The sequence below is a fragment of the Sander lucioperca genome, chromosome 10 (assembly GCF_008315115.2).
Source record: "Sander lucioperca isolate FBNREF2018 chromosome 10, SLUC_FBN_1.2, whole genome shotgun sequence".
Taxonomy (NCBI): Eukaryota; Metazoa; Chordata; class Actinopteri; order Perciformes; family Percidae; genus Sander; species Sander lucioperca.
The window spans coordinates 29,506,997-29,519,852 of record NC_050182.1 but is presented as its reverse complement, the minus strand read 5'-3'; the positions used below and the strand labels follow the sequence as shown (position 1 = coordinate 29,519,852).

Sequence of the window (12,856 nt, the reverse complement as noted above, 5' to 3'; positions counted from 1 at the left end):
GATACACATGTCCCTCGTTCTATATATATATATAGTCACATATATATATAGTCACTAGTTTACTATACTACACATATATACTGTATATACTGTATATACTGTGTATATATACTAGTATAGTATATAGTCAGTTTGGTAAAATTATGTGGTGATTATGAGACGTCCATTATGATTAAAAAAACGGTCAAGTCCATACAATATTTTAATAATGGAAATAATGGTAATAACAAGAACCACAATAACATTATTATCACCATTTATGGACTCTTGGTAGAGTTGTCCACTGAGGCTAAAAAACAATCAAATTATCATTGGTTACATCACAATAAATCTTTCATAGAGAGGTTCAAAAGAGAGGTTGTTAAATCACAATATGCCACATATATCAAAGTCATAGAGTACATAGAATATGTATGCCATTCCAATTTTTTTCCATTCAATTAGTCGACTAATAACTGATCTTTTAATTTATTTTTTGGGGAACAAATGCCAAATATTTACTGGTTCTAGCTTCTAAAATGTTTATACTTGGTGTTTTTTCTTGATCTTTTTTCACAGTAAACTGAATATCTTAGTTTTTTTTCTGTTCAGACAAAATAAGACACTTGTAGATGTCACATTGGACTCTGGGAAAGTGGGAATGACAATTGTTTGCTATTTCCTTTATAAAAACATGTGCTTTATTGAGAGAAAATCCAGAAACTGGCAGATTAATTGATAATGAAAATCATCTGTAGCAAAATGGGGGAAATGATACATTAAAACTTTCAGATTATAGCACAATATGCATGTACTCACATATCAGACATATAACCCAAAAAAACAGTGATCCAAAGGTTACACCAAGCCAAGTATACAATGCAGCTGCTACTTTAAGCATAATAATCTCAAAGTCACTATTAAGGTATTTATTGGTCTTATATTAGCCTGTCCTAGTGCTGAATAACAATTGTAAAAAGAAACCATTTATATTTATCAAAGCATGCAGAAGACATGGAGCAGTCAAAATCCGTTAAATCACTTTCTGGTATTGCCACCTGGCAGGCGGCATAAGAAATAGACATTACAGGGTGATTTACTTAATGAAAATTACTATACAGACAGAATTAATTAAACTAAACTAGTATAATTACGTGAAGTAGCTGCCCACCTCACTTTCACTTTTGTTGCTTGTTTTCTTTGACATCACATACAGGCAGGGATATTCTGTAGTAATCAACATCTGGAGTGTATGTGACAGATGAAAAACATAAAGTTCCCTTTGCCAACTAAATGTTATATGTTTGTTGCTTGTATTGCACAAATTAAACCATAAACTGATATAATACCTATTTTGAAATTATGACTGGTTTCTCTTGTTAAAGAAGATGGCACATTACGTATCCACTAGGTCTAGTATGGTACAGACTGAAGGTGAGTCAAAATGCAAATAAGAGGACTGTGCAGTGAAGAGGCACCATTGTTTCTCAAAAGATAAATGTAGCCACTTGCTCTACAGGTTATTCAATTTGGGCAAATTAGTCTGCATTAGTCTGCATGTGTTTATTTATTTGTGTATGTTCTGTTTTCTCCCTTGTTTTTTCCCTTGTGAAGCACTATATAAATAAGCTTTATTATTATTATTATTATTATTATAATTTCAAAATGTTTTATCCCACAAATGCATCACAAATGGAACTAGAAGTTATTGTGTAATATTACCACTTGTCTGCTCTACCAGACTTTAAACACGGTGAAAGCTGTATGTCAAGTTTCCAATCATAATAAAAACCCTTCAGTATATCAATCAAATGGTAACAGGTGAAATGTTTCAATTTCAGATAATGTATACAGATCGCCTTGAGGGAATATAAAACAACAACAGCTGGAGATATTTGTTATATACAGTTACATTTGCTATGTACAGTTACAGTATTTGTTTATTTATGTCATGGACGACCTTATACCTCGGCATCAGAAACAGACTTTTCTTTGCTCCGACTGGTAACCATTGAGTTTGTGTAGGTATAAGAACGAGAAACCTCTTCCTGGAAGGCAGTCTCCAAAACATTCAGGATGGATTTGCGGACTTTATCTTTGAAATCTTGGCCCATGAACACATACAGCAGTGGGTTCAGGCAACTGTTGAGAAAGGCCAGGCTGGTTGCTATAGGGACTCCGATAGTGGTGACATGGTCTAATGTTTCACTTGCATGACTAGCCATGTGGTTTACCAACTCTATTAAAGCCATGATGTGATAAGGAGCCCAGCACAGGAAAAAAGTGGTGATAACTGCAGCGATGATCTTAAAGGGGCGACTTGATTGGCTGGCCAGGGTACGGTTTCTTCTGAGACGATGGATTATCACAGCATAACAGGAGACAATGACAGTGAAGGGAACAACAAATCCCAGGAGGAAGCGGGTGATGGTCATGGCCTGATGACGAAACTGTCGTAGCTGATTCACAGACGGTGTTTCATAGTCATCAGAAAAAGCAAAGTTGTTGAAGCAGTTGATAATGTCGTCATTGTTATATGATGACCCAGTGTCCCTGAAGATGAAGTATGGAGCGCTGAGAATCAGAGCCAGAACCCAAACACCCAGACTCACAAAGGACGCCTTGCGTACACTTCGGTGGTTTTGGGCCCAGACGGGCCACACCACAGACACACATCTGTCCACACTGATCACCACCAGAATGTAGACACTGGCAAACATGTTCAGAAAACTTATAGTGCTGTTGAGTTTGCACATGAACTTGCCGAAAGGCCAGTGGAAGTCCCTAGCTGTGTATGTCACACTCAGGGGCAGAAATGCTGTGAAGAGGAAGTCGGCCACAGCGAGGTTGAGGAACCAAACTGTGTTAACAGTTTTCTTCATCTTGAACCCGGTCACCCAGATAACCACTCCATTACCGAGCACACCAAGAACAAAGGCCAGGCAGTAAACAATGAGAGACATGATGTTGAGAGACTGTCTCAGCTCAGCATGTTCATCTTTATAGTCATACTCGTCGTCATCATACAAAGAACCATTTCTTCCAGTGGCATCTGTTGCATTGATGTGATAGAAAGGGGTAGTGGACATTAGCTCCATCATTGTCTTGAGACCTGCAATAAAAATAAATAAATGTTAAGCTATTTATATTTTACCTAGAGGCCAATAACATTCCCTAATAATGCACGAGTTAAACTCCTGAACATGACAAGTTGTACCTTCACTTATGTCAGCTCAGCAATAAGGCCTAGAAGATGCTGTTCACGACATGACTTGAATTGTGGGATAACAGTCCCAACTACTATTTGAACTTCATTACAGACCCATCTTAATAATTTCCCCATCTTTTTATGCTAGTTAGAGGCTTCATAATAAGGCTTAAAAAACAAACAAACTTGGAAAGTCTTGCACAACATGCAGTATGCAAACAGCGCACCAATTTACCCACTGAGTTAAATTCACATTAGTGCACTATGCACATATGAAACGGGAACAGAAAGTCTGAACAGAGGAAATAAACCACTGTTGAATAAAAGCAAGCGTCCCCACGGACTATGTGAAGGGTTTATTTGCATGCATCCTAATTTATTTTCCTAAATCATTTTTTGTGCAAGCCAGGGAATATCAGTCAAACTGGTGTTGAGTTGTTTTGATAAGATATCTCTCTCAAATGGCTTTTAGCCTCATCTGTGTTTGTAAATGAACTCTTCATATTCAGGCTTAATTAACAGTTTGACATATTTGCGCTGTTAATTGCTTACAAAGAACTTTGTCGAACTTTGAGAGCAGCAACTCTCTAGCTAAAACGAAGCGATTCAAATTACAGACTTATCTGTTTTCCAGAACATGAATAGCATTGCCTACATCACATGCCTTTATTGTCGTATTTCAAACAGAGGGTAAATACAGTACCTTCCTCAAAGCGCCAGTCCGATGAGGAGGTGTCCGCTGCAAGACTCACACCGGACAACTCGGAGCAGTCTGTGGAAATCGTCGAATTCTGATCCCTGACTCCTTAAATATGTGACGTCATCGCTCACAAGGAGGAGGGACCCGAGGTCGCACGCACCCCCCTCTTTGAAGACCATTCAACTTCTTGTAGGCCTACTTTATTCTTTGGCTGTTTATGCAATGCAATTCAACAAATATTTTTACATTTTCTAAAGCAAAAAAAAAATCGATAGACGGGTTACATTAATGCATACTGTATGAAGATGCAGTGTATGTGTATATACAGACATTCTATTTATAGTGAAACATGCTGCTGACTCAGTAGCAGCTCATATCTGCAAGTGTGCTTATCTGAAGTCTGACGCAAAATCCTGCCAAGACATGCCTTCTTCAGATGACAAACTATCAAGCCTTTATCCTTTGGGAAACTCCACAAGTGAAAACACCAAGTAGCCAAACAACTAAATACATAAATTGTGGGTTGTTGAGATGACTACCTGAGAAAGAGTGGAGCTATGACTTCTCATGTGCACCAGTGATCCCACTGCATAATGTGTTTTTCTCTTTGTGGGTTGACCTCACGTTAGCTTGAGGTTAAGCTCTGTGTTGACTGTGTGAATCGGTATCTGAACATTTAGGTTACATATTTTCAATGTCCCCTCTCTTCACCCTGCAGCACATCTAAGAAAGTCACAGCAGCATCTGTCCATAATTTAGGGTTTTATAAAACAGCAGGCTACTCCCTCTGTGCCACTGTCCACTTGAAGCTGGGCACAAAAACGACAGTGCCTCAGTAGATTCAACCCTGCAAACAAAACAGATCTGGAGTAAGAATTCATCTTTTTGTAACACATTATTGGAATTTTGTTCAGTATTGGGACAATGTCACAGGTCTGAATTATTTAGGCCCAAGGACGTTACTTTGGGTTCAACATTTGGTTTGAGATCTCCATTTTTGAGCAAAATTGAAATTTTGAGCATATCAAACACTTCATTTCCTGCATTCTGGTGAATTTTTCTGTGACAAGTTATGGTACAAATGTCTTTATTTATGTAAAGGAAATTATTATTATTAGATATTGGGGGTGGGGGGGGGGGGTTTGCACTGGCCAGGTTTGATTATTGGGGGGGTTTTGCACTTGTAATCCGATCTCTTTTGAAATTTGGGAACTCATTTTAACCGTCGTAAGTGAAGTGAGAAGAAACACTACTGGCAGTGCACAAACAGTAAGTGGACTATATAAAGAGAGAATAGATCTTCAAACTCAGTATAATTTACTGTCTACTTCCGAAACAGAGCAACTTATTATGCGATCACGTGGGATGTTTTATGAATATGGTGAAAAGGCGGGCCGGCTTCTGGCTCATCACCTAAAATCTAAATCGGCATCACAACATATTTCTCAAGTTGAAGATATGACAGGAAAGCTGACCACAGATCCTCTAAAAATAAATGATATTTTTAAAAATTACTATTTTGATTTGTATAATTCAGAATCATTTAAAGACACATCACTTTTCTTGAATTTTTTTGATAAAATACAAGTTCCTACCCTCTCTGATGATCAAAAAGAACAATTAGATCAGCCGCTGGGCCTTGAAGAGGTTACCTTTGCCATCTCTGCAATGCAAAACGGGAAGGCCCCAGGGCCTGATGGCTTCCCCATTGATTTTTATAAGAAGTTCTCTGGTCAGCTAGCCCCCCTGTTGCTAGATATGTTTAATCATTCCTTATCCCAAGGTAAATTGCCAGGATCCCTTACTGAAGCATCTATTACACTTTTGCTGAAACCTGGTAGGGATGCGTCTAAATGTGGTTCATACCGACCTGTGTCGCTGTTAAATTCTGATGTTAAAATACTCTCTAAACTGTTAGCGATGCGATTGGAGGCACCTTGCCATGCCTGATCTCAACCGACCAGACGGGCTTCATTAGAGGGCGGCATTTATTTTCTAATGTGTGACGTCTTTTAAATGTACTTTACAGCCCTTCACCTAATGTCGTACCAGAAGTTGTGGTTTCATTAGACGCAGAAAAAGCATTCGACCGCGTGAAATGGGATTATCTTTTCTTTGCTTTGAAACAATTTGGTTTTGGTAAAATATTTAGCCAGTGGATCCGACTTCTTTATTTCTCCCCACAAGCATCAGTGGTCACAAACCAGCTACGCTCACAAAATTTTCCCTTATCTAGATGTACTAGACAAGGTTGCCCACTTAGTCCACTTTAATTTACATTAGCAATAGAACCATTATCCCTGGCCCTAAAATCTACACCCTCAATACAGGGTATTCCCAGATGGGGAGTGGAAAATAAACTATCCCTTTATGCGGATGACATGTTACTTTACATATCAGACCCACTGTTAGGTATCAATGAAATACTTTCACTGCTGCGTACTTTTGGACAGATTTCTGGCTACAAACTTAATTTTTCAAAAAGCGAATGTTTACCTGTAAATGAATCGGCGATGAAAATCCCAGATCATGCTCTACCATTTCATATATCAAGGTCAGGTTTTAAATATCTGGGCATTAAAATAACTCCTACCTTCAAAGGTCTTTTTGATGGGAACTTTGCCCCACTCATTGTCAAACTTAAATCGGACCTACAAAGGTGGGATATCTTACATTTGACCTTAGCTGGCAGAGTGAACTGTGTCAAAATGAATATATTACCAAGGTTTCTATTTTTGTTTCAATGTCTCCCTATTTTCTTATCAAAATCCTTTTTCCATCAGATAGATAAATTAATCTCAAGATTCATATGGAACAGTAAGACTCCTAGGATAGGTAAAGACTTACTCCAGCGACCTAGAGCAGTAGGTGGGTTGGCCCTCCCTAATTTTAGGAGCTATTACTGGGCAGCAAACATCCACAAAATAACATATTGGATGCAATCTCCAGATACAGACTGGTGTGAGTTGGAGTTCAGGTCATGCATGTCGACCTCTCTTAAGGCTCTGGTCTCATCTAGCTTCCCTGTCAAGATTTTGCAATTTACATCTAACCCAGTGGTCATCTCCACTCTCAGAATATGGACTCAGTTTAGAGGGCATACTAACACGAGGGGAACACTTTTGATTCAGAGCCCGCTGTGTAATAATCACATGTTTTTACCAGCCAAATTAGACCAGGTCTTTGCAGAATGGCATAGGAAAGGGATCCACAGATTTAGTGATCTTTACAGGAATGGGATATTTTCTAGTTTCAATGACTTGAGTTCCAAATATGACCTTCAACAAACCGATCTATTTCGTTACTTTCAAGTTCGCCAATTTGCTAAGAGCCATAGCTCACAATTTCCCACTCTCCCGGAAAAGTCACTAGTGGACTCACTTTTGGAAATTCCTTCTAGGCTGAAAGGTTTCACAGCACACTCCTATTCAATGATTATGTTACTTGATGATGTTAAGATAGACAGGATCAAAACTATGTGGGAAAAGGAACTCGGAACTGAAATCTCAGAAGATGTATGGACTAAAGCTCTAACAGGAGTGAACAACAGCACTTCCTGTGCAAGACTGGGTCTAATTCAATTCAAGGTAGTTCATCGTCTACACTGGTGTAGAGCTAAGATATCCTCATTCTACCCTAATGTTGATAGCAAATGTGTAAGATGTCATGTCAATGTAGCTGACTTGTCACACATGTTTTGGTCATGCCATAAACTAGCAGGATATTGGTCAACTATATTTGATGTATTGTCTGGAGTGCTTGGGGCGTCTTTAGAACCATGTGCTATGATTGCCATATTTGGCGTACCAGATGAAGGAACAAACTTGACGCCAAAGCAACTCAACATCATAGCATTTGTCTCTTTATTGGCACGTAGGCAAATTTTACTACATTGGAAATCAGGCGCCCCGCCCACTGCAGCAAAATGGCTCAAGGATGTAATGCTGTTTCTACATCTGGAGAAGATTACATTTACAATAAGAGGTTCTAACAAATTCCTCTCAGTGTGGGAATCTCTATTGTCATACTTTAGTAACCTCCAAGCCCTACCGGTGCAATAAGTGACCATCCTAGTGGACGCCAAAGGAATGACTATCCCCCCTATATTCAAGCTACAAACACCTGGCTATAGTATTAAAAAAACAGTAAGTGGAACTTCTTGGGATTGGATGGGATACTTTTGGTTACTCATTACAATGAACTGTGCATTCCTGAAACATCTGACATTTAAAGTAAAGGTGCATAAGTGTAGGCATCACGACAGAACAGGACTGGCAAACAACCGCAGACCTGATTGAAACCTTAAAACAAAAGGAAATTCATGTGCCCACCCTGAAGCAAATCTAAGCAGTCAATCTAAGCAATTTCATCTTTTAAAACCTGCCTGGCACATTCCTGCTGCTTCTGTACTTCAGATATATCCCAGTCAAGTTCTCAGAGTCCTGAAAATTGAAATCTATTCCATGACCTTGCAATAACATGGACCTAGAGATTAGATGAATAATTAGAGTTAAAAACTTTGTTTTGAACAAATAAAAGGGTTAACAAGAAGATTTGAAGGAACTGAAAAACTTCCAGATTCACTCAAAGTTTTTTGTTGTTTATATAGCAAGATAAAGGCATGGACATGGGGGAGTGTTGGCTGGAGGGACTGAAAATCAGTCTCATGTCCCCAGAGTACAGCCCTACCTTTCACTGGGGAAGACATGTTTCATCTATTGACTTCATGATCGTATTTCCTCCCACTTGGTTTTTCTTCAACACTGCCCACACATTTGTACATCTGTATGACATGGTTTTGAGTTATTATTTGAGTTGATTATTATTTTTCAATGTTATGTGGAAAATTGCAAACATGATGCATGGGCTGTTTCCTTCGATCCCAGTAATCAGTGTTTCTTCACATTTCAAATGCAAACACACTGATGTTGAGACAAGAACACCATTGTGCAAGAGGAAATCTTTTTGACGTCAAACTTTATCAACAGGGATTAAAAAGATGTTGAGAAGCACTTGGCCATCATCTTTCACAGAAGCAAACTTGTTGGAAGTTTTAAAGAATTCTATTCATTATATAAATAATATGCGCCAAAATTAAAACTGGATTAAAACTCATACTTTGACATCAAAGTACACATATCTGTATTTTCTTTTCCAAAAATAAAAATAACCAACACAAGTGTTATTGATATACCCCTGAGTAAATAAATGTCTTAATATACAATTCAAACAATCAGACTAAGGAGCATCTAGGAGGCTTTGGTGATCTCCTCCACAACAGTTCACACAGTGAAACACACTGAACCTCAGTATCTTGAACTAATCAAATTCACACCGTGTGAGCTGCTAGAACCTGCCCAACCCTAAAAAGCTGAATCCCCCTGCTAGTGTACACACACACCACACAGGAACTATGTCCTGCCAATAGTCCAGATGTGAGGGGGAGGAAGGAAGGAAAGAGAGAGAGTAAGAGACACTACATGTGTCTGGGTACACGCTCTGCATGAGCTCAGAGCAGCACCCTTATTTGAGTGTGTAGGAGGACTCATTTCTCTGTTATCATGGCATTTTTTTGGGGGATACATAAATATTCAACATGTGAATATTCGTCCCCACTGAGAGATATTTTACACCAGGATCAAAATTCAATTCATTCTAACAACAGGAAACAGCTTAAAATAAGCTGACCCAGTTACTTTCTTCCTAACTCGCTTTAAATCTGAAGTATTCAGCTCCATTTGCAACACTAAATGACATTACTGTTTTAGCTAAAGTCTAGACAGTATGACTACTTTGTTTAATTTGGACCCTCTTGGCCAATACATCCTCCACTTTTCATTTCTGTGCTTAAATGTGTTTTTTGAATTTTCTGCTGTATCGTCGTGTAACAGAACTTAAAGGCAGAGCATTTTGCTGGTGTCTGTAGGGGATATTAATAGCTATCCCAAGGCTATAGTTTGAGGGAAGCCTTCAGAGCCAAGGGCTTGCCAGAGTTCTTGATTTACCAACCCAACATGCAATTATGTGTGAGCCACACAAATACCAATTTGGGTGTGTAAAACAACTAGTGGAGGTTTAAAGGGAATTCAGTTTTTAGTAGAGATTGATACATGCAGGTGGAGTTTGGGGGCTTTATTATTCACTACAACAGCTGTGAGGGTGAGGGAACAACCTGAAAGGCACAACTGAAATGCATGCATGGCTGTTTGTGTCTGCCTGTGGGACAGTGCGGTACTAATGACATACTCCTGCTCCCAGCGTCACTGTAATCCACCCAGTATTTTTCATCGCTGTGGAGTGCAAAACACTGTGAGCTCATAGCATTTTGAAATCCACAACTCCTTTTGTGAAACGCTGGTATGCCAACTGTTGTGTTGAAACTTCCAGGCTCCAGTAACGCTGCCATAAGGACACAAATAGTGGGAATCTGCTGCGTCCTGAAACCTCAAAGGTTTGTTGATCTTGTTGCGGTCCTGACTGGAAATCAAACCCTTGTCTTACGGGTGCAGAGAGGTCAGGAATTTTGTTTTTCAAGTCAAAACCAGTGCCAACGGCTTTCGCCCCTAGGGCTGAGTGATGTTTTTTTTCCATGAAATACACCACACACAGGGAAAAAAAGCTAAACCTCAATAACCTAAACCACTTCCTTACATTCGTCCCTACTTTCAACCACAACGCCTGGTCCCCTTCAGCAGACCTAAGGGGTAAGAATAATCAGCCTGGGCTCTGTCTGACAGCAAACAAGCCTGGTAGTGCATAAGTCATACAGTGCTTTGACACACTGCTCTCTCTGTTTCTCCAAGGGTATTTTGAGCTAGAGTGGAATGGGAACCGGAACTGGTTAAACAGGGAACACCAGATGGTGAAATCAATGGAACTTTTGATTCTTTCCATATCTACTAGGGAAAAAAATATCTGTGGTCAATATTTAAGGTAGATGGCAGTTTTAGATTGCAGCAAACTAGTTATCTTGTTTCTTTATTCATCCAATTGATCACATCCTGAATGCTGTTTTGCACATGTGCAACTAAAAGCATCTGGGTGTCATATGTGAGACTATCAAAGAGACGTTGCTGGGCAATAGATCAGGGACTCTTTGCATAACCTTGTGGTTACTACTACTATTGCAAACTTAATGAAAATGTATCACTAGTGTAGACACTGGTGGACACAGTGGAGATGGGGGGGAGAACGCAGTAAAAGTGTCCTCGTGGATGCCGTTCCAGTGGAGAACACATGATGACGTGACCTCTAAGGTGCCATTCGAGTCGAGAAAATGTGATGAAATGCGCTCTAGGCTGCCCCTCAAGTGAAGAAAACATGATGCAGTACTATAAATACCACAAAACATTCTGCGTGCTGGTGCCCCACTGCATGCAGCTGGTGCCCTTTTTATTTTTTCCACCCCTGCCCCTCAGACAGCCTACGTCCGCCACTAGGTCTACTGACATCTGGAAACAAGAGTAAACAAACTCAACAGTGAACATATATGTAATCTGAGGTGTTTTATCTTAACAGAAAGTACGTTACAAAGAGTACGTTTCTCAGCAGAAAGTTGTGGCACTTGATTGCAATCATAAAATACAAGCAATGATATGCAGGTTGTAAAAGGAATAAAGCAGACGTGTGCCACATCGTAATGATGGGGGGAGAACTTGCCTGTGCTGGATGGGAATGCGTTATATTTTAGCCTTAAGTGTATAATCACAGGGTTTGGTCAAATGTACCCTCACATTTAAATGTTTTCCTGTCTGGTGCTGATAAACACCTATGCTCATACATGAGTAAGGGAGCCTGATACCTCTCAGTACGTCTCCATTCTGAAGCATTGACTCAGCAATGATATGCAGTTTTATGGTGAAACATTCAGAGTGCTGGTTTCTTTTGAACATTTCATACCCAAACCAGAGAGATAGAGAAAAAAGATACATTGGTTTCCCAAGCGGTTGACCAGATTAAATTTCAAAACAGGATTGTAAAATGAAACTGTTATACAAAGTTTTGCTTCACAGGCAATCTTCTTTTCTTCTGAAATTGTGTAACATTGCATAAAAGATAAAAATAACAAAATTCTGTTAGTTATAAGGAACTAAAATGAAAAAATAAAAAAACTGACACTTCACTGATCTGCAACATAGGGGAAACTGAAAATGCTCTGTATAACATTTTGTGACCATTCATAGGGGCTTTCCGACCGGAGGGATTTTTGCAGTTCTTAGAACTAAACGTTCCTAGAACACTTTTTTCGTCGTGTTCCGACAGGAAAGAATTGGAGATTTTTAAGTTCCTCTGGCCTCAGTAGCGTACTTTTTTAGCTCCTACTTCAGAGCAGGGTCTTTTCCCTTTTCCCTTTTCCTAGTTGTACTTGATTGGTCGAACTTATAAGTCACGCCCACTGCCAAATCGGAACTTGCAGACAGAGCAATAACCAACAACGGGACATTTTTAACAATTTTCACCATCTTATTCATCATTAAATTCACTTCTGACAACGTTTTAGGCAAGAAATTAACTGTTTAGATTTCGAATATAGGCAGTCTTGCGAAAATCGATGCCGAATTGACAATTTGCTTCAAAGTTTTCGGAGTTGAGAACCTCCATGAAGTGAGGCGACAGCCAGCAAGTGCCTGCCCCGGCCTCTAGCTCTTCACTCGGCCAGTCTTGCTCAGACACCTCGCTGTAAGCTGGAGGTCTCTCAGACCGCTCTCGTAAATAAGAGGTTTTTATTTCGCCGTTGACAGTTCGTTTGTTTAAATATCACAACACATGTCCATCATAAGATTAACGGGAACCTGTGGTTAACTGTCTTTTCGGAGTTAAACTCCACAAGCGTGTCCTGCGGCTCGCTGGCCGACACACACACACACACACACACACACACACACGTCCACACGTCCACAGCGCAGCAGGCGAGGTCTGTTCCGAGTATAATAAAGCCCCGTCTGTGTTGAGCAAAACATTACGTGAAT

At 39.6% G+C, this 12,856-nt stretch overlaps 1 protein-coding gene across 1 annotated transcript; it reads right to left on the bottom strand.

The window, feature by feature from the left end:
- Positions 1-189: 189 nt before the first annotated feature.
- On the bottom strand, positions 190-3,975 carry LOC116049310 (chemokine-like receptor 1). The gene is made up of 2 exons (XM_031298845.1): positions 3,891-3,975; positions 190-3,091 (listed from the first exon to the last, which is right to left on the bottom strand). Exon 2 carries the CDS (start codon positions 3,078-3,080, stop codon positions 1,941-1,943), a length of 1,140 nt encoding a protein of 379 aa, XP_031154705.1. The 5' UTR covers positions 3,081-3,091; positions 3,891-3,975; the 3' UTR covers positions 190-1,940.
- Positions 3,976-12,856: the final 8,881 nt, after the last annotated feature.

What these genes read in the sequence shown, in the direction of transcription:
- LOC116049310 (XM_031298845.1), bottom strand. Translation starts at nt 3,080, where the DNA reads ATGATGGAGCTAATGTCCACTACCCCTTTCTATCACATCAATGCAACA.